The 22,520-nt window shown below is 33.6% G+C and overlaps 1 protein-coding gene across 4 annotated transcripts in view; it reads right to left on the bottom strand.

The window, feature by feature from the left end:
* Positions 1-17,172, bottom strand: part of LOC129291108 (uncharacterized) — a 35,514-nt gene extending 18,342 nt beyond the window's left edge. For 2 of the 4 annotated variants that reach the window (XM_054928275.1, XM_054928276.1), the window contains exons 1-15: positions 16,932-17,172; positions 13,692-13,772; positions 12,339-12,473; positions 9,721-9,834; positions 9,388-9,438; positions 9,183-9,283; positions 7,748-7,838; positions 7,194-7,325; positions 4,761-5,021; positions 4,586-4,664; positions 3,971-4,062; positions 3,775-3,858; positions 1,707-1,781; positions 1,483-1,530; positions 659-754 (exon numbers count right to left, since the gene is read on the bottom strand). In XM_054928275.1, the coding sequence (XP_054784250.1) occupies positions 659-754; positions 1,483-1,530; positions 1,707-1,781; positions 3,775-3,858; positions 3,971-4,062; positions 4,586-4,664; positions 4,761-5,021; positions 7,194-7,325; positions 7,748-7,838; positions 9,183-9,283; positions 9,388-9,438; positions 9,721-9,834; positions 12,339-12,473; positions 13,692-13,772; positions 16,932-17,096 (1,605 nt within the window). In that variant the 5' untranslated portion in view covers positions 17,097-17,172. Of the gene's footprint in view, positions 1-658; positions 755-1,482; positions 1,531-1,706; positions 1,782-3,774; positions 3,859-3,970; positions 4,063-4,585; positions 4,665-4,760; positions 5,022-7,193; positions 7,326-7,747; positions 7,839-9,182; positions 9,284-9,387; positions 9,439-9,720; positions 9,835-12,338; positions 12,474-13,691; positions 13,773-14,051; positions 14,171-16,931 lie in introns of those variants that run through there. The other 2 variants (XM_054928278.1, XM_054928277.1) reach the window with 2 other exon arrangements.
* Positions 17,173-22,520: the final 5,348 nt, after the last annotated feature.

Genomic DNA, 22,520 nt, shown 5'->3' with positions numbered 1-22,520 from the left:
CACTCTGCACTATATGATCATGTTCATGGTGAATGATCATGCTGAACAAATTTCTCTGAAGCAGAGAAGGTGAGGTCAGCAGTGAAAAGCTGGGATAGAGAAGTAAAGGTGGAGGACTGAGATGACTTGGAGTGAGGGAGGGAGGAGAGGGGGTTTGATGAGGTAGGGATGAATGCACTCAGGTTTGACATTATCAAGAACGAAGTTCTGGAAGGAGTTTGTAGGAAGTGGCGTTGAAAGAAGGCTTGGAATGAAGAACTTGGAAGGTTAGGGACAGCTGTGGATTAAGCTTGAGGGAGTCGAAGGACTGAGAGTTTGCAAAACCAGCATTCTTCTCTCTCTTCAAACAACCATTAGGAGCAAATTGACAGAAAGTGCTAGATGCTCCATTTTTTATAGTTGATAATTTATTTGCACCATCCTATAATATCAGATACTCAGTACTCCTTGGAAAATAGTTCATAACTAAATTTGCACCTTTATCTTTATTTCTATTAAAATATGTACACTTATAGGATAGAAAATATGATATGCACAGTAATCTTACAGTTTCCCCCCTAAATTCCAGGACTCAAAATCAATCAATCATACCAAGGGGAAAAGTAAACTTCAATATCAATCACAATAAAATAATGGCTGTCTGAAGTATGCTAAATACCTTATATTTTCCCATTATATCATCCATATGACCAGACAGAGCCAGCACAATGTACTTCAAAGCAGCACGAGCACGGACAAGAGAATGGCATGCATCCTGACAAAAATACCAAAACCTTTTAAAATTAAGCTTGGACACAGAAATCATCAAGAAAAAGATAGAATTGAATTGCAACTTCAAACACCTAACAAAATCAGTGAGTAATTTTTCTCGAACAGAACCTAATTGATTCACATGTAGTGAACATTCTGCATTGATATGAGAAACAACCAATAAATATAAATTCAGCCATCCTTTAGATTGCATTCAACAGCTGTTATTGCTGCCACCATGGCAGCCACAATCATATTTTGCTTCAACTAGTCCTCATACACTGCTTTAGTACACTTCTTTCTGCTATTGGAATAGATCAGTTTCTGCAACGGAAACATCAAGTTGCATCCACCCATTCATCTCGCATCATTATAAACCAACATAAATGAAACACCAAACCCCTCCCCAACCATTCATATTAAGCATTTATTAACAAAAATAAAAATAAAAAGGCTAACTACAATGATCAAGCACCAACTCCCAACACTAACACATTATATAGTTCTAAGAAACTCACGGACATCAGAAATTATTCTATGGACAGTTCAAATATTGTTCCAAAGTAATAGTCTGAAAAGTATGCAAACAAGGATCATTACAAGCTTAAGGAAATAAGACTTGTCCCTGAACTACGGTCACAGCTTGCAAACAATGAAACCCAATAATTTAAGCAGGAAATAAGATTATTATCCATGAAATAGATGGTCTATAAAAGAACACAGTAAATCAACCTGGATTATGCCCAAAAGATCCTCTAGAAGCTCTACTGCAAGATCAACCTACATGCAAAAGAGGCCCATAGCTGAGGTAACAAACAGTATTACAAAATTTCAATCATGATCATTATCAACACTATAATTACACACAAGAAGAAAGCTGCAACAAACTAAAACATGGAAAACAACACATCCCACTCTGAACATCCCAAACCAATTGGAAGAAGGCCTTAGCATACCTTTGCAACAACCTGTGACATCCAGGGAGCAAGCACACCAGAGCACAAATCAATCAGGACACATGCAGCCCTTGCCTACAAAAAATTCAAGGTACAGTCAACTGCTAAACAGGAAGATAGTACCTTCATGTAAAATTAAGAGATCCAAATTATTAGATGCCCATAGCGTGTCACTGCACTCAAAATATTATTCACCAATAGGTAGAATGGAAGAGATATGCGACTGTACTGCTTTGTACTAACAGAAACAACCTTTACACCACTCCTCACACAGAAAATTACAACAACTGTTGATGAAAATTTAACATAATTGCTTCAAATCCTCATTCACCAAGCTCCAGGATCTTCTAAGAATAAAAATATTTCCTCCATCAAGAATATGAATTTTAGATCCAAGACTTGCACTCCTAATGATTCGTCTAAGCTAACAGCATAAGAAAAGAATAAATAACATCCTAAACCTGCTAGTGGACAAGATATATATTCTTTTATGATACAGAAAGGAGAATACATATATGCATATATAGAAGAGCTAACAAGAGGGTGCAAATGAAGATGATATCATATCCTCAAAATATATATATATATATATATAAGATTTAAAACAGAAGAACCATAAAGAATCACATCAATGCAGCAAGCCACCCTAATAGAAGATAACATTTATAAGTCATGTATCCTGTTTATGGTCTAATTATTGGATTCCATATGATGTAAAACACAAACACTCACGCTCACACTGATTTGAACAGAATAGGATAAGGGAGAAGAAACAGAAACAGAGAGTGGGAGGTGGAGGGGAAGTGAGAACAGAGAAGGTGAAAAGAGAGAAAAGTGACTGAAATATGAGAGGAAGAACAGAAGAGAGATGCAGAACTGAAGAGAGAGAGGGAGCTTTCAAAAAATCATAATGCTTCAAACATTCATTCCCCTTCTTGAATACAAGTCATGCTATTTATAAGCATATGAGGTTTCCTTCCTAACAAGGAAACATCCACTTGCTGCCTAGTTTCCTTCACAAGAAGGAAACTTACAAGAGTTAATAAAATAAGAATCCACTTGCTGCTTGGTTTCCTTCACAATAAGGAAACTTACAAAAGTTAAATGAAAAACAACAAAACCAATAAACTAATGAAAGGCAATAAGAAATAATAAATTATTTCCTCCTAAAGTAATATTTGCCATATTTTCTATCACCATAGTTATACAAACTATTCTGATTCTTGCAAAACCCCTAAAGGCCAGGCAACATATACCGTATTAAGATCATTTTCAGACATCAGACAAAAAATGTGTTTAAAATCTCGTGTGCTGCATCATCTGTAAGCTTTCAAAAAATCAATATGACAATATCCATAATGTAACAGAATAAAATCCTTCAAATATCCCTTTTCAGTCCATGGTTTGGCCAATTCTTTATCCTCCCATAACTTATTTATGTTTGAGATTGTGAGCAATTTATGACTTGTTTGATGAAAAATATGACACTTGGATATTTTTGTGCTAATCTAAAAACTTTAATACACTATATATATAAACATTTCATCTCAAATAGTTAGATTCTATCCTCACTCAGACCTCCCATTTTGATCCATTTAGCCCATGTCAAATCCTACATAGGATCTTGATCCAGGGAAAGAAGAAACGAAATAATATTATCTAATAATTCCATGAGAACTTAGATGAGATATTTATCAAAGAGGAGACATAAATGCAAGGACACAAGGCACGCGCCTAACAAGAAGCAAGAGCTTGAAGAAAACTATGGGGGGTTTTCTCTCTCCAAAATCACTAATGACGTCAACCAGCTATCTTCCCTTGTAACCATTCATGTAACCCCATCCCTGTGTTAAAAAACCTAACATGTATTTTGCCATTAAACATTCAGCAAAGTAACAGCAATAGAAAATGAATCAAACTTCCAATCAATTTCTTTATATCAGAAGATTAAAGGAAAATGCATGGTTGACTAAAGAAACGACAGAATAATGTGTTGCAAATCAAGCATTAGATGAGAGGTGATGAATAAACTCCTACTGGGAAAACTAATGATAGTTATCTGACTAACGTGAGATGGTGAAAATGATGACAGATAGCCAGCACAAGCATGAAGAAGTGATCGGTAAGCTTCTGACATTGCTGTTGCAACAATCTGCGAGGACAACAAATATAATTGGTAGTATGAAGCTGTCTTGGAGTTTTGCAAAGATAACATAAAAAACACCATGTCATTTCTGCCTAAATGAAAGCAGTTCATATATAACCTGAGATAAGGCATGTTGCACAACAGGTTGCATCCATGGTGAAAACGTATCATCAACGATGTCAAAAGGACTGCTCACACATGGGCGTAAAGCTAAAAAAAAAGCCACCAAAGCAAGTGTCAAACATATCAACCAAGCATTTGTAAGAAAAGTGATCGGAAATCGCCATGACAACCTTAATGCTTAATAAATACCACATCCCAAATCACTTTAAATTAAATTCTTGCAGGATTTTCTAAGTTTGAGGATGAATTCCAAGTTCCCAACTATTATACGCGTTGTTATTATGAAAGAAAAATTGACAAATGACTTTACATAGCATTCATCCTTCTCTGAGATAGTAAAAGAAATTACAATGGAAAGAAAGAGAATTACACATAAGGAGGATAAGACAGTCTCCTAAAAGGCCAGCCAAGAAAAGAAAAGATAAGAACAATCAATTTTAAATAAATAAATAAATAATAATGATGTTGTCTAATCCCCCTTAATATCAAACAAAAGGGTCGTATCATTGAGCAAAACACAACAGGCATGAAAGCAATAACGCCCTTTCGATAAGTCATTACACCCAAGCCTTTGACTACCACAAACAGCGGTCTATAAAGAACACTCAACCTGGAAGCCGAGCTTGTACAAGTGGCAGTAGATCCCAAAAATCAGAAGTTCTCTCTGCCAACTTGCTGCAAAGAACAGGCTGGAAAGTGCAGATAGTTAAGAGTGTACATCATATAATGCAAACTATGAAAATATAATGGGATCATGTATGTTATATCAAATTACAGCAAGTAACCTGCGATGCACAAGCATAAAGAACATGTAACAAGCCTTCTTCCACTGCCCCCACATCTAATATGTTAAGATAGCTGTAATCCCACTGCTGATCAGGTATCTGGAACTCTTCACCAAACAGGTTTGAATAATCAGGAAAGGTGAAAGAACTAGATGTTTCCTTGTTTGATGTCTCATCCACGACTGATGTCACTTCACTATGAGAATTTGGTGCATCTTGAACTGAATCAGGACCAATGAGCTTCTGCATGATTCTCGACACCTAAAGAACATATCAAAGATATGGTCAGAGAAAATGACAGAGTACCAATTAATGAAGGATAATGGGTGATTTGGGAAGTTAGAGAAATATTAGATATAAATATTATTTTAAATTTATTTTAGATACTTCATTTGTATGGGTCAAGCTTTTGTCGATATTTGTTTTTCATTAAAGTTTTCTTTATATGGTAATTCTACTGTGTGTCCTTTTCTATTCCAAAAAACGTTTGAATGTTCAACACAAATATTTTTTTTCAAATTTCTCTTATTTCATTTATCCTATTTTTTATTTTGAATTTTTCCATTTGTTCTTCCGTTCTTTTATAATGTATCTCTTTATTGAGATAGTTTATTTGTTTTTGTTTTCTATTTATAGTGTTGATTTTCAATATAGAATCTTGTTTAACATTTTACTCGGTTTACTTTTCTTGAGGCTATTTGAATTTCTTTTTGCTTTTGATGCTGCATAATTATCTTTCTTTTGGCAATATTCCACCCCGTGACTTTCTTTTTCTTTTTCTTCTTCTAGCATATTTTTCTGTCTTCTTCTTTGTCTTTTTTCACTCATGACTCTTTTTCCTTTTCTTTCTTTTCAACTAACGGCCACTTTTGTTTGCCATTTCTTTATTCTGTCAATGACTTTTCCTTCTGCTACTTTTGCCTGTCGGAAACCAGTTGATAGTCTTCAAAGTCGACACCAAATATATCTTCATCGCCTATGTCTTGTGTGAAGGACCCAACATCCGAAGTTGCTTGCGATGCTTGGGATACTACTTCTTGTATAAAAGAGCCCATTCCTCTTTGGCCTGCTAGCAAACAATTGATAGTCTTCAAAGTCAGCGTCGAATATATCCTCATCATCTATGTCTTGTGTGGAGGACCCTACATCCAAAGCTACTTGCAATGCTTGGGATGCTACTTCTTGTATAAGAGCTCTTCTGTTTTGGCAGCTGCCAACTAGGTCATCAACTTGTTCTTTTCTGCTAGAAAGGCAGTTGATGCAGCCACTTGTTCTTTAATTTGCTTTGGAATTGCCTTAATAGTGGTTTTAATCCACCCAAGAACTACTTTTGTGCTTGCAAATTCTTGGTTGTATTTATCCCACCATTTTACTCTAAACCTCTTGGCTAGAAAGTTGACTGGAGAGAGTAAGTCCAAGACCAACATCAGTTCCTTAAATGGTTCCATATTTTGTTATATTTCTTAGGGAAATATTTTATACATCTTTTATATGGATATTGTATACATATGTTCTTTTCTTATTTTTCCTAGAAGGGGCTTGTATCTTTTCAAATCCATATTGTTCACAAAAATTTCTTAACTCTAGTCTTCCTTGTCTGTTTCACTATGTATTTTCTTTTGCATTTTTATTTCATTACATAACTTTAAACCTGTTATATTTATGATATTAATCATCTGTAATATGTTAAAACATATTAATTATCTGTAAGATGTTAAAACATTATAATTTATTGTTCCTCCTCCTCTTTCTCTTATTTCATTTTTTTACTCTTTCTACAAATAGCTTAGGTAATCCTGCTATAAAATTTTCTTTCCAAATATCTAAATTAGCATCTTGTCTTTGATATAGCTTAGGAATAAAATTATTTTTATACCATCTAAAATCTGCTAGTGTAGGACATTGCAAATTCATGAATTCTTCTCAATATCTTTCTTGCATTCCTGTTGGCTCTCCTACAAAAGATTTTATTATAGCATAGATTAACTGTGCTGTGTTATCTAAATATCTCCGTTCCTGACCAGTGGGGTATATCTTTACTAAGTGCCATTATTTCATATTTGCTATATCCATCTATGTTCTACCCATACATTGATGATGCATCATAATGAGAAGAGGCTATAGTCTGTCTTTCTTCAAATTGTAAGTCTAGCATTGTTGGTATCCTTTTTTACAACATGACTTTAAATTTTTTGGCAAGTATAGAAAACAATTAATTTAATAATATTATTTAGATTGAAAATATCTAAAATAAATTAAAAATAATATTAATTTCTAATATTTCTCTAACTTCCCAAATCACCCATTTTTCCTCACGAATTGGTACTCTATCATAAACACATTAGAAGCAAGGGATTAAACACTATATATATATATATATAGAGAGAGAGAGAGAGCTCCTTTCCTCCAAAGTGAAAAGAGACAATGACATACCATCTTACAAACTGATCCTAGATCAGAATCTTTATATGCCTTTCTTAGCAGCACAAAAATTGCATCTGGCCGGAAAACAATGCAACTGTTTGTAGACAAAATGAAAGGTGATGCACCTCGTGATCTCCTTGGCTGCATGGAAAGAAAATGGAGAAGCAAAAGAATGGAAAAGATAGATATGGAAATAGACCATCACTTGAACAGTGCATGGAAAGCTAAGAGAATTAAAAAATATAAGTAACATCGCACAGCCACAGGGATAGGAAATTATGAGAAGTCAAAATGTAGCATAACGAATGCATGTATTTACAGGATTGACCACAGAAATGATTCAGAACCCATTTAAACCATAACCCATCTCCAATAAAAAAAAATATATATATATATACACAGAGAAAAACATTCACTTCTGAGCAACAATGCCACATCTCAATACTCTGGGAAAGGATAACAAGCAACTTAAGGAAGATGACAATTTTTGTTATTTGTAAACTTGATACAAGGGAGTTAAATAAACTTCTGATACTAGCTTTTGGATGCATTGTAGAAACTACCTCAAAGTTAGTGGAAACAGTTAGAGTTGGTGACAATTGATTGCTTTTGGATGCATTGAAGTCTATACTGCCAGGAGATTTCGAAGTTGTCCTGCAATTGCACAAGTACTCATGATAAAGCAATTTACCAAAGCAAATATTGGGAAATTTTATGGATTAATTAATAAATATTTGCAAACATCATCCTAATCCACAATCCTAATTACATTATTTAAAAGTACTCAAAGCCCAAAGCCAATATGGACTTAACATATTGATAGCTTAAAAGTCTAGTAGGTTTAGAACAGAAGGTTTTGTCAAAGGAGTTTTTTGCATGGTTCTAACAAGGAACCAAGCATTTGATTCACAGATTGTGGCAAACGGGAAGATAAATGTTATATAAATTGTAATATGGAAATATTAGTTGCTGTTAGTGTTAGTTAGTTAGTTAGTTAGTGATAGTAGTGATTAAATAATAAATAGCCGTAGGGGGTTGGTGAGAGATAGAAACCTATAAATAGATGAATAACTCTGTGATTCAACCTTTGATTTCCTAATGATAATGTTTCACACTATTCAGTCACTCTTCTTTGTCTCTCCCGTTCTCTTTCTCTTTCTCTCGACTATTTGAATCTCTCCCCTCTGTTCTTCTCCCTATCTCTCTCTACTTCTCTCTTTCAGAATTATTCTTCTATATCGAAAAAACATTATCTGTCTTCGTGAAGACAAACCAAATCAGTAATGCCAATTAGATGATTAGTAATCAGTAATGCCAGTCCAAATCATGGTGAGAAGGCCTTACAGACAAGCAATTTTAGCATCACAAGTAGATAATTCCGTCAATACATTTGAATAAAATATTACATCAATAAATTCACTTTTCAAAAGTCCAAACCGTGAAGGCATGAACAGTTCAGAATACCATCAAGATAAAGAAGCTTGCACTTTAATGGGACGCATGGGAGAACTGGTTCTCCTCAACTAGACATTGAATTTCCTAGTTTGCTTGGGGAGAAGAAATTCTAGAAGGATGCTTGAAAGCCTAAAATTTTCATTTACGCAAATAGAGAGATGGTGATGGAAAGGTGGTTACTTTAGCCATCATTTTCATTTTAGGTAATATGTTTCCCCAATAAAAACCATTCAGACACTTGAGAAATATATCCGCATTTTTCATCAATCATTTAGATTTTAGACATGATTTGCTGATAGAAAAGAATTGAAACTTTCACGAAAGGTATAGGACAAACTCACACAGCCAAAATAATTGGGACAAAAAGCAGGATTTTGTCTCATAGAAAAGCATGCATTTGTCCATCATTAGACCATTAAACTACAAGCTACTCTGTCTACTGGTTCAATGACCGCTGACCAGTCTAGACTTTATAGAACTGCTATTATTAGAAAAATCAGAACCATTAAGATCATATCATCAAAGAAAGAGGGAAAAACTAACCTTTCATTTACAACATGAAGAATAGGATAAAAAGGACCCGCAAGCATGGCAAGAAAACGTATGCTAGACTCTGGAGAGTCAAGGAAGTTTGTAAGGTCTGCCTGAAATTATATAAATGTGATACTAAATAGCATAGTGTCATAAGGGGAAAGCAGTGGAAAGAAGATCTGCATAGAGAAATCAAGAAGGAATTCATTCACTTTACCTCTAGTTGTGGAAGAAACACAAGCAACCGATTTGTCATGTCTTGCAACAACTACAAACCATGAAACATTAGAATTCAGAAAGCAAACACAAACAATAATGAATAAAGAATGAACATTGACACAACCACAGGACATGACACAAACATGGTCACACAACCAAATCTATGTCCATATGTAATGTGAAATGCCATTAGTGTCCAATACAAGTATCCAACTTATGTCAAACAAAGGTAAGGACACTGCTGGGCTCATTTTGAGGCATTCATGCTTCATAAAATAACAAAGAAATAGATTACATATAAGGATGGTGATGGAATGACAGTGTAACCCACCTGGAGATGCATATCATGAGGATCTTGTTTGTGGGATATAATATGAGGTAACAAATAATTAACAACTGGTTGAAACTCAGGTTCCAGACCAGACACAGAAGCTCCTATAAGCTGCAACAGACAGAAGGTAAAATAAAAGCTCATCACTGAATCATTTCATATTTCGAAACAGAAGTTTGGAATAATTTAACTAAGTACAAACACTCAATCCAAAAGAAGCCCACAAAAAATTAGAAAAAATCATAATGATGACAGTCATTTTATGTACACTCAGTCACAAAAGAAAGTCACAAGAAATTAATAAACCCATGAAGACGACAGTCATTTTATGTGCCTTTTGGAGATGCCTTTATGTACAGGATTAATGCATATATCAAATCATATACAAGCAATAATTTATGCTTTTTACTTTTGGTGGATAAGGATAGGTTACAAGAAAATTTCATGGTGTTTAGCTCATGCAATTTCAGTTGGGGTGTCTATGGTGATTAATCCAGTGGAGCAACTCGTGTTTCAAGTAACACATTAGACATACCACTTGAGGGTGGATTTTGGGTTATCTTTCTTCAGCAGCATCAGTGATTGTCAATAGTGCCCAAATCCTGGCTTCAAGGGAAGCAAATAGTTAGACAAGGGCACCTTTTATTCTAGCTCCTGTGGATGATCTATCCACTAGAATGCATTTTAGGGTTATCCAACAGGTCTTGTAAGGGATTACAAGTTGGTTCAGAAGAGGTTAAATTGAATTGGCTCCAACTTTAGAACAAGTTGTCATCATTCACCTTCATTTACATATTTGCTTTTCTACAGCAGGATAGGGTTGCAGTTTTAAGAATGTTCTCTTCATCATCCATCTTTCTTTGCTTCTGACAGTTGTCAAGTTCTTAAAGGGCCTCAAACATATCAATGTATAACTTTGGAGGTAATCTTAAGTATACTTTCCAAGAGTAAGGGTAACCTACTTTCTAGGACCAGTTGTTCAAAAGGTATCTAAAATCAAGATAGGTTGTTCTTCCCATGAGGTGGCCACATCACTCCTAATCTTGTCTCTCTAGTAATCTCACACACTATCATCCTCTTTAAAGAACCCCACTGGCTGTTGTCTAGAAATTCAATAAGATTGCGACAGATTTTCTTCTGTCAGCATGAGCAAGCTGAGGAAAGCCACTTGTCTGTCATATGAAAAAGAAGAAGGCCTAGATCTTCAAAACTTAGTTTCCATAAATATGGCAGTGGCAGGTAAAAGGCTATGAAATTTTCCACAAGAATGGTTTTACTCTAAAGGTTACTCAGAGTAAGCTTGGTTTGTTGTGGAAAGGATGGGAGCTATTCTAGCATACTTGGCTACAAGACTCAAGATTACATCTCTTCTAAACCTTACAACCCTTAGAGAAATTGACGATCTTTGAATTAGCATTTATGAAGAACTTTCAGGAGAAAATGTTCCTTTTTGTAAAGCTTCATCCAAATCTGTTTCAATTCTATTTGTTTTATAACCTCCTATTCCTATTTTGTCATTTCACCAGGATAAGTTTTCTCAGAATTTTCATTTCAGTAGAAATCACTTCTGCAAATAAGTTCATAAATTTGAGGCATTGTCACTCATTCATCTTTCTTCCTCTTCAAATACGAGATTTGGACCTTTGCTGCTAGTCTTATTTTAATTTTCTTGTTTCGTATCCCAAATAAGACACTATTTCATCTCGTAAAAGCAATTTGAAACTATAAAACAGCACTATAGAGGAAATCATATGGGTGGCCTCCCAATAGTCAAACTCAAAAGAGTTAATACCAAGTGAGAATTTGTAGGTTTCATGGCACAACAGGATGATTCCCTGGAACATACATTTATATGTAAGGCTAAATAAGAAAGAATTGAGCCCTTGTTCTTGTACTGTACTTTGATACCTCACTTTGGAATATGGTAGTTTTTTATGAGAGTCTAGCATCCCAAAACTTTGGATCACTTTTTAATGATCCAGTAAATAAGACTAAGCCATGACAAAGATGGACAAGTTCCATGGCAATAGGCACTTTTCGCTGTGATTTGGTGTATTGTGTTGGACTTGGAAAGGAATGATGAGATACTCAAAGGTGTTTCATCGAGTGTAAATGACTTATAGGATTTCACAGATTACCTATGTCTGATATGAACAGAGACTGAGCAACATTGTTATTTGTTTAAGCTCACTTATTCTTTTCTCTTTTTTCCCTTTTTCTATGCATTGTTCTCTTTTAGGAGGCTGTCTTATCCCCCTTTCATAATTATATTTAGGGTAAGACTTATATACACTTAACCTTATATACTTAACATACTTTTATCCAATCAAATTAATACATGTGAATTTTAATGTGTTAATAATATTAATAACAAGAATTTGTTATAGAATAAATAATATTAAGAGATACATTCTTAATTTAATTGGAAACAAGCACCTTAGTATATAAAGCTAAATATATAAGCTTTCCCCTCATATTTATTTCTCAAAAGGTTTCTTTTCATAAGATTTTAATAGCATAAGTAAAGATATTGACAGCATAAAAGCATTGACTAGGAGCAACAGGAAAAAGATTTAAAAAAAAAAGAGCAACAGGAAAAAAGTTTTAACAGCCGACCTGACAAAGAAAATGGCAATGGGATTTCCACGCAAACAAGATATTTTCACATAGCGACATGGAGTGTAGTTTGTGGGATAGATCATGTCACGTCTAGGTGCTTCACAGCGTGGTCGAACTTTCAGAAAAGTCTCTGGCTGACAAGCAAATATTGATTAGTAAGGGATAAAGATACTTTCATTCACTAAAATGAATAATTTTAGAGCATAGAAATTAACAAACAAGACAAAGTTGAAGACTAACCCTTCACTTTATAGAGCATCATTCACATACAAAATATTGATGGAAACAGTTGGTGTTTCAACTTTTCATGGGAAAAAAAAGAAAACAATTGTGTTTTAGTAGATTGACTAAAGAAAGTCATATAGTAATGTCGAACAATGATCTTCTTAATTTTGGGATTTAATAAATTACATTGGTTTTATTATTAGCCACAATAAAGCTGGGCCAATAATTAAAGCCCAAAAGGGTTACACTACATTATTGTTTAGTTACTAGCCATAGTGAGATTAGGCATTTGGGCCAATAATTAAAGCCCATCACACTATTCATCATCAGTTTGCTGTAAACCTCTAAGAAGGCCTAAGGAAAACCCTAGAGCTATCCAGATAGCATCTAGGGAAAAACTAATCATGATGCAAGACACATTTAGTGTGCTCCCTAGAGTCACTTAGAGTGCAAGGAGAGAATCTCCAAGAATGCCTAAATACAGAGTCTTCTAGCAAAAACACTGAGCAGGGTCCTGACTAATTTGTATAGATGCCAAGGATACTATTTCCCCACAGTGATTCAACACTCTGTGACATCTCCAATCAAGAAAGTATCGCCCCTATGTACATCTAATACAAGAATGCTCATCAAAATCCCAGGCAAGATGGAAAATTTTTAATTTCAGCTGTGATTTCTAATCTGCATCCCAACAACAGTTAGGCATGCGAGGGGCCAAGTCAATGTGGCTCTCATGCCATGTAAATAATACTACAAATTCAATAACATAAGCATATTAAGTACAACAAACTGAAGCTATAAAAAAAGGGTAGCTCAGCGCTAAACAGATGCCAAAAGGAAAAGAAATCAACATTAAGGCAAGAAAACACTATAATGGACAGAACCATTAAAGCTCCAATAGACAGATAATGAAGAAACAAATCAAAAATGACCTTCCTAAAATAGAGAACCAGACATTACATCTAAATTATGATGTAGAACATTAAACCACCAGATCTGATCCTTTAAGTGTTAAGCTTGCTGGTTACATCTGATCCTAAGTGTTAAGCACTAAATATTATAAAAATCAGGAGAAAAAAGATAAAAAGCAACAAAGATGAATTATTGGACAACTTTAAGCCACTAACCTTGTAACGTAAGCCAACTGCAATTTCCCACTCAAGCACAGACTTGTTATATATTCGTATATGTGACAATAAGCAAGGCTCCTGTGACAAAAAAAAAAAAAATAATAATATAAGCATTATTTAACAATCACGAGGATTCAGAATAAAATATAATTAAATATTAAAAAACTAGTGAGCTGTCATATCACAAGCAAAGGGGCTGGTTGAGCTTCAATTGCCTATTGTAATTCAGTGGTTACTCAAGTGGGATGCCCTCATCTAAAAGTTAGCTATCGATGTACGAAACCTCCCTACTTAAATAACATTAACCATCCCAAACAATTTAAGTGGGGCATAAGCATCCCAAACTACACAACTCACCATCAATTGGCCACCCTTGGTGAATCAACATCCTAACAGCTGGTATTCTACAACACTTTACCAGATGGCACTTCACTCAAATTCCATGTCAGTCACAAGCCTCCATACAAAGCCCTTTTAAGGTGGCTAAACAATCAATTCCAAAGAAAATAACAAATCCATTACAACATGACCAAGAAACAAAACCAATTAAGCCATTTGTATCAATCAGTCAAATAAATTCAAGGCCAACTCAGCCTAGACTTTGGAGTCTGTCTATCCACCAATTGACAGTTTACAATTGGGAAAATTATCTCAAGCCCCACACAAGAAATCTAAATAAAAAAAAAAATGAAATCACAAAATTACTCAAAAGTCTTGTGTTCTTTACTAATGTTGTCAATTAATTATATCAAAGTTGTCAATTACTGCTTGATAGTTGTTAGTAGATTTGTTCAATGACAACTAAGCAATAATAATTAACAACTATCAAACAATAATTGACAACTTCAGTGAAGGATATGGAATTTCAGAGTAATTTTATGATTCCATGGAACTTTTTTGCATTTAGATTTCTTGCGTGAGACCTAAGAACAATTTTCCCTTTACAATTTTACCCTACATAATAGGTTCAAGAATCTTTGATATCATCTTTGTCTATCTTTGCAAGCTTTTGAGTATCATTAATCAATAGCAAAAGTTACTACAGACAACTAGACCAAGAATATGCAAAGAAAAAGTAACGTAAACTTATGTAGAGTGGTGATCAGAAAGAGAAAGGAGAGAGAAACAAAGAAAAGGAACTCAATGCGTTGCGTTATTAATCCAAAACCTGATTACAATTTAACAAAGTCATATATTTATAGTCAAAGCCTTGACCCCGATCAACTAAGCAAGCTAACTACCCATTAATGCCCCTTAACTAACTCCCTCTCAATCATTTATCACATAACAATAAACTCCCTCTCTACCATGTAGTACATAACATAAAGATGCGTATTTTAGGAAATATTAATGATAATAAATATAAAGAACAGGTTCATTGTACACCCAAATAAAAAAGTAATGAACAAGCTGCCTTTTTATATTTTGAGATTTTTACACAGGTTGCAAATGGATTAATAGGCCAGTTATAACCTCCCCTTTTAGAACCCATCCTCTAAGCCTCCCTCCAAACTACCTTTTGCAAACCCTAATCAAATGCAAATCCTAGAGTGCACAAGATCATCCTAATGTAGTAACCTTTGTGAAGGGAATGAGTGCACGCCGTATCCCGTAAATTGGATGCCAAAAAAAAAAATTGGGGGAAGGGAAAGGGAAAGGGAAAAAGGAAAAGAAATAGAGAAATGTTGAGAGTTTAGCCAAAAAAAAAAAAAGTTAATAAACAAAGATCTTATTAATAGAGAAAAAGGAAATAAAAGTAATCTAAATGGGATCTTGGATTACTTGGCCAAGCACCAAATTTCCCTACGTACAAATTAAGTAAAAGGAGAGTAAAAGTTCAAGCCCCACCAATGAGTCATCATTCATCAATACACTTATTTTAACATGGCTGTCACAATCTCACCTATTCTTAGCTACACAATAAAACTTACAATACTATTCCAAGGCAATTAAAGCAAAAACCCCAAATAATCAATCGCTTAAACACTCAAATGAGGCCAAAAACACAAGTCTGTCTCCAAAAAGCAAAACCAACTGGACTAGCAAATTGAAAACCCCAACCTTTAGATCAATCATAAACTAAATATAACAGTTTCAACAAATCCTCCACTATTACTCTTTAGCATAATAAAATTATACAGCTAGTTCAGCTACGACCATAAAACCACTTCCTTACTCTTTCCAAAACCTTAAAAAAATAAATGTGAAAGAGCAACTTATTTGTCCTTTGCACCAGTAACAAACCAAAAGCTTCACCCAAAAAAAAAAAAGCCTTGATCTACAACCGCCCACCCATTTCATAGTGAGGAACAATCGAATGCTAACATCCAACATATAAATGTCAGAAGACAGAACCTTATGTGGCCCACAAGCCTGGAACAGATTATGTGTTAATCCCATTGATCCTGCAACCAAGATATAAAGAGTTTAGCCCCTTAAGGAGCCTTTGACATACAAAAGGAATCAAGTAAATTCAAAAGGCAACTTGGAAGGCTCCCCATCATTAAGGCTCTAGATCAAGTAAGAAGAAATCAATAAAGGACCTAGGAAGAAAATTGCTCATAACGAGTTGTGCTAAGAAATTCTGTGAATCCACAATCCAGCAAATAAAAGAACATTCCCTCTAAGCCGTGCACACTCCTTCTACCCAAAATCCTGTAGGTGAATAAAAATAGAAGGATTCAAAGATGACTGCTAATCTCTGCGTTTAAAAACCAGACCATATGGCCCTATCTGTCATGTGCGCCAGTTAGATAACCTTTGTTCAATACTTTATCCAGCTTACCACTGCTGAATTCGTAGAGATGTGAATGACATTTCAATAAAGGGAACAGTTGTCATCACAAATGAACAACATCCGTTAGAGCGTGTGCGTAATTACTTGCTCCAGAAAAAGGGGTAAAGTACAGCAACTGCGAACTCATTCCACCCATTTATGCTTCTGACCAAAAAATTGAGCATTAAAAGCAAAAGACTCTGTAACTCTGAGCAACGCTTGGGTTTAATTCCAACAAGTTAAACAAGGTAGAAAGCGCCAACTAAACAATTAACACAGAAGGCACAGTTAATCATGTTAATGATCTATCAAAGCTAAAAAACACAACTTTAATCAAAGTTTTTCCTGGCGGTTTCTCAAAAACCAAACAAGCAATCACCTGAACCACAGATAAAGCAGAAAGAAAAGCAGTAAGTGATTATGAAACCGGGAAAAAGAGGTCCCTGGAGTAAAATACGTACGTCAAGTTCAAGCAAAATCCATTCTTTTGTATTGGTCCCGGTGGACCAGTGAGTGCGAAGGTCAGTGTCGAGGACGTGCGCCGCCTTCTGCGACGGCGATTCCCTAGACATGGCCTTGACCTTGTAGGGCAGTGGCTTCACCCGAGGTTCCAACTCCACTTCCATCTCTATCAGCCTCCGCTATCTCCGTCTTCGGAGTTGATGACTGAATCCTCGATAGATTACTATTGAGACTCTTTACTTCGACATCGTAGTGCGTAGTGCCCCTTCGCTCGAGTCACCGGAGCTGAAGCATGCGTCAGGACCGGTTCGGGTCAAAACCAAACCCGTAACCAGATTTTGCGACATGGGTCAGAACGGCGTATTGGATCAACCTTTTGGGTCTACAAGTTGGTTTGTTAATCCATCAAACTGACCCGACCCTCAAATTTACATGTAAATATCATATATTTTTTATTTTATGAAGTTATAATTTTTTGTCCAAGTTGTGAAATAGGAATTCGAATTTAGGTTTAGAAAAATATTTTCGTCGCTTTGAATTTCTTTTTAAGATTATTTTTGCAAATGAAAGTTTATTTCAAAAAATAATTTTTCTTTTTCTGCCTATTTAAAATTTGTTGTTATTGTTCATTTTGTTATTTTGTGTGTCATAACGCATGTTATTTTAGTAACGACGCACAATTGAGAGAGGATTAAATTCTCCAAGGCATGAGCTGCTGAAAATGAAGGCTTCGCCTCAACGCTTGGCCTTTTACATTATATGTAATATCTGTTTTGGCATTATCATACATATGATCCCATACACCTTGTCATGATAATTAGGAATTGATTAATCTCATTTTATTTACCATGATAAAACAGGGTTAAACTACAATTAATAATTTAAAACATTTTCAATTTAGGATCTCAATGAACCCTCTTTAAAATCGTTTTGAACTCAAATATATGAGAAAATAAAGTATAAAAAATGAAACGAAAGCATGGCAAACAAACACAAAAGAATTAAATGTGGAAACAGAGGCTCAGTGGTCATTTTCCCTAATTTCCTAAGGTAAATTTTCACCCTTTCATAATATGATCATGCCAAACAATACAATACAAGTAATTGTACATACTCTCAATTTCTTATAATTAACACAACACTTTTCATACAATTTACAATTTAGTGATCAACTCATAACAACAATTTCCTTAAAAACATTTTTGCAAGATAATATGTATGTATGTATGTAATTTATTCCAAAACTATTCCCACTTCACATAATTTTCTAAAACAACAAGCATGATTCTCTAAATATAAATACATACCAAAGCAATGTATTAAAGTTTGACAAAACTCAAAAACAATCCAAGCAAGCTAAGTGAATAAAAGGATTAAATTGTCCAGTTACCTTAACACTTTTATTATTAAAGGGATTACTCAGAGAATTTACATACACCTCTAGCTTCCACTTGCTCAAATGGTATTCGAGCAAATATGATCTACATAATTAAACACTATTTGTCAATTTTCAACTCTAATATATACACTATTTAGCTCAAATTAGCTACTCATAGTTTCTAACTTTTATCATTGCCATAATCAAAGTTTTAACAATCTTCTATTAGCTCTATTGAGCTTCCATAAGGTTAAAAAATACTAATTTATAGTCTACGTTACTTCCAATAATCAAATTCAAGGCTAGGGTTTATCTAAACCTTAGAGCTCAACTCAAAAAAACTATAAAATCACTAACTATGTATATAGAAACCTAAATTAACTCCTAATAGCAAGCTCAACAAGTTCAGATCTTTTCCAAGGAGAGATGAAGTCATCACCTCTAACGCATCCAATACCATAGAAAACACATAAACAGAGGTGGAGAGGAAGAATGGAAAGCTTGATTCTTCACTTAAATCACCTCCTAAGAACTCCCCAAGCTAACCTTAACAACTCCCAAGTTGTGCTCCTTCATGTTCCCGTTTTCTTCTTTTCCTTCATGTTTTTCACGTTTAACGCTCGAGGCATTTATTGTGGTGGATGGCTCATTTGAGCCTGATTGGCCTCATAACCATCATGACCCTATTCCAAAGGTGTCTAATGTTCTAATAAGTTCATTAATGATTTAGAAATATAATTAGCTTAATTAATTTGCTAATTTAATAACTTAACCTTCAATATATCATAAATTTTTGAATTAAGTTTTTGGAATGTTACATCATCATGTGCTACATGATGTGACACATTGGCCACATTGCTTACCTAATTTTTCAAAAATGTCCTTTTTTTATATTTTAACTTCTAGAATAGCCCCTTTGGACATTTTTACCCCTTATGAACATATTTCTAGATAAATAGCCCTTGGAAACCATACGTCAATGATCTTTTTTAGTCTTATTTCAATATGTTAGTTTTGACAATTGTTTGGATTAAAATGTAATTTTTGATCCAAGTCCAATCATTTGGGCTAAAATCCAATTTGTGGAAAAGAGGTGGCTGAAAGGGAGACTCTCCCACGCACCTTTTTGGAAAATGAAAGTAGAGGAAATTTTGGAAGAAACTACACAAAATGGCCTTAAGAAAGTGGAGCATGGAATCATGGAAAAAGTATCAGTTTGTGCTAATAAAAGGAGAAGTCATCACACACATATGGATCTACACATTCTTAAGTTCTAACACTATCAATGAACGTGACCCACCTGGTGGTAATTGAAACACATTAAATTGTTCATATTACCAAAATTTAAATGATGCCCATACTCAAAAATGAGAACATCCACCAACTTAAGAGTCTTAGATACGTCCAACAGTACTTTAATCTTTAATCCATAGCAACTTGAAGAATAGGATTTCATCATAAGATAAAAAAGTACATGGAATCACCTATTTGAGAAGCAAAAGAAGCATAATAAAACTCTATAGGAAGGCCATGAATATTAACCCAAACTGGGACTAAAGAGAGTGAGAGATCTCGAAGCCTCATAAATGGTTGCTACTTTTTGCAAAATAACCGAGCAACCATTAAATTTTCAAGGACCACCAAGTAACACAAAGTGGAGATTATCAGAATAACTAAAAAAGATTAGAAAGTGATTGTTAAAATATTGAATAATCCGAATTTCCCCTCCAAGTTTCCAAACCTGAGAAATATATGCTTGAAACTTGGAAGGGTGAAATCTTTTGCTATCACAAACTTTCGCAAAAACATAGTGATTAGTGCACCAATCATGATCAAGGAACTGATTTGAAGAGCCCATGGAAAAAAGGATATAAAGGTGATGAAGAAGAAAAAGAAGAAAAACGAAGCAACAATTAATAAATTTAAGTTTTTATTGAGTTCAATTAAAAATAACTTTTAAAACATATATTCTTTATCTACCTAATTTAATCTTTTAACCTTATTTAAAGAAAATTAAATCTCTTCTACTTTACTAAACTAATGTTAATTTAATTTTTATATTTATATTAATAATTAGTAAATCATAAAAAAATTATAGTATATTTCAATATTCTTAAAATTATGATAAATTGCATAGTTACTACAAATTCATGTAATTTGATTATTTCTTTTATGAAGGGTAGGTTTTGCCAATAATCAAAATCATTTTCTTCAATATATTGAAATAAAATAGTAAGCTTTTTTAACAAATAATTTAAATATATCTCAACCCAAAGAAAGACAAATTTAAGCATATTAACAACTTAAGGACACATATGTAATTTTAGCATGTCGCCAGTCTTATCTCATCTTAGGATCTAAGCATCAAGTTGATGGAAAGTTAAAACTATTGAAATACATTAGATTTTATATATTATCAAAACCTAGAAAGTAAAACACTCTCCTCCTTATCAACATGTGAATTGAAAATAATTATTAAAACTGCTTAATGTCTTCTCAAAAAATGTTCATGCAAATGAAACATGGCGATAAAATAAATCTAAAATAAAATATGTTGTAAAATAAATGGAGATTAAACTAAAACAAATGATTGGATAACTTAATAAATGCCAATTTAAATCTGAAAAATGCTAGAAAAATACTAAAATTCAAATGAAAAAGATGAGAATAAAAGAATTTTAAAGGATTTTAATGAATTGGCAATTTCAAAAATTTAATTGGGAAAGACATAAGGAAACTAGGAAATGACTACTTGGTTCAAAACTCTAGAAAAATTGTATTTTGATTCAAACTTCGCAACATTACAAAAATCAAGGGAAAAAAGGAATAAAAATATTTAAAATGTTAGTTAATCACCAACTCCAATGCCATCTCTTCATTTCATTTATAAAAAGTGTATCAAAATCAAAATAAGATGTATCAAAACCAAGTTGTGTTCGAACTTATGCGTGAAAATGATGACAAAAGACTAAATTAAAATAGTCTTAACTACAGTGTTTAAAACCCATTTAGATGGAGTTGATCATTGTAAGAATAAAAAATTTTGCATGTGTTTACATGCAAATGTCTTCATCAATATCAAGCAATTGGATTAGGCTATGTTCTAAGACATTTTTAAGGATGACAAAATTAGTTGATTGAATGTACAACGGTAAGAAACTCAACAAAGTATCAGTGTGCTTTAAAATCAGTCAAGAGGCTTTTTCCAAATGTTTATCTTGCTTGTTTCTGATTCTTTTATGGATAACTATATAGAGGGATCCTATAAATTCACCTAACAACTAAGTGGCTTTTTTATATTTATTATCTTATTATTTTTCTTTATTATTATAATTATCTTCCTTTCAATAAAAATGTTAATGTTTATGGCCAAAGCAAACTTTTAAGTATAAGAACATATAAGCAACAATCAAAATGTTTATCATATCATTATGAAAAACTAGTAACTTATCATAAGATATCAGAAACAATTAGATGTAGAGTTTATGAACTACTTTAAAAGTTTTTACAATTTTGATCTCTACCAAACTTCCTTCTTTTCTTCCTATACTTTAAGAATACTTTTAAAGAATGTAAACAATGTATTTTACCTGAGCTTTCAAGTGTAAATTAAAAATTAATAAAAACATGATAAATAAAATAAAGAAATAAAAGGAATAAAAAAAAGAAGGGCTTTTGTGATAATAATAACAATAATATTTTTTTGCCTCAAAATCCCCTTAATTATGATCCCATTAAAGTTGACTTTTTTTAAAATGAAAATTTAGAATATTTGAAATCTGATTTGAGAAAATTGTGCCTTGACTAGGATTTGTTTTTAATTAATTAAGAAAAATCTGAAATCTCAAATAATAAAAAAGATTCAAAATAAAAATTATCTTTTTTGTTTGATCCTATTATTAAATAAGAGAACCCTAGTTAGCACCTATAAAAAGGTAGGGAGAGAAGACGGAAGGGAAGAAAAAATTGGGAGAGGAGGCGACAAATCACAGAAAAATTTTAGAAGGATAGAAAGTCAGGTGAAAACAATATTTTGAAGGTGCAAAGGTAGAAGACTTTTTTCCTATTCTTTATTTTACTCTTACAATGCTTAAGTGATTAGGAAGGGGATTTAGATCATTTGTATGCGATCTACCTATTGTAATCCTCTTTCTTGTTTTTTTTCTCCGTCTTGTGTAACGTCACAAGAATATGGTCAAGAATTTGTGAT

The sequence above is a fragment of the Prosopis cineraria genome, unplaced genomic scaffold (genome assembly GCF_029017545.1).
Source record: "Prosopis cineraria cultivar Desert tree isolate PC_DT_omini unplaced genomic scaffold, ASM2901754v1 PC13, whole genome shotgun sequence".
NCBI lineage: Eukaryota > Viridiplantae > Streptophyta > Magnoliopsida > Fabales > Fabaceae > Prosopis > Prosopis cineraria.
This window is presented reverse-complemented; position numbering and strand designations above follow the sequence as displayed.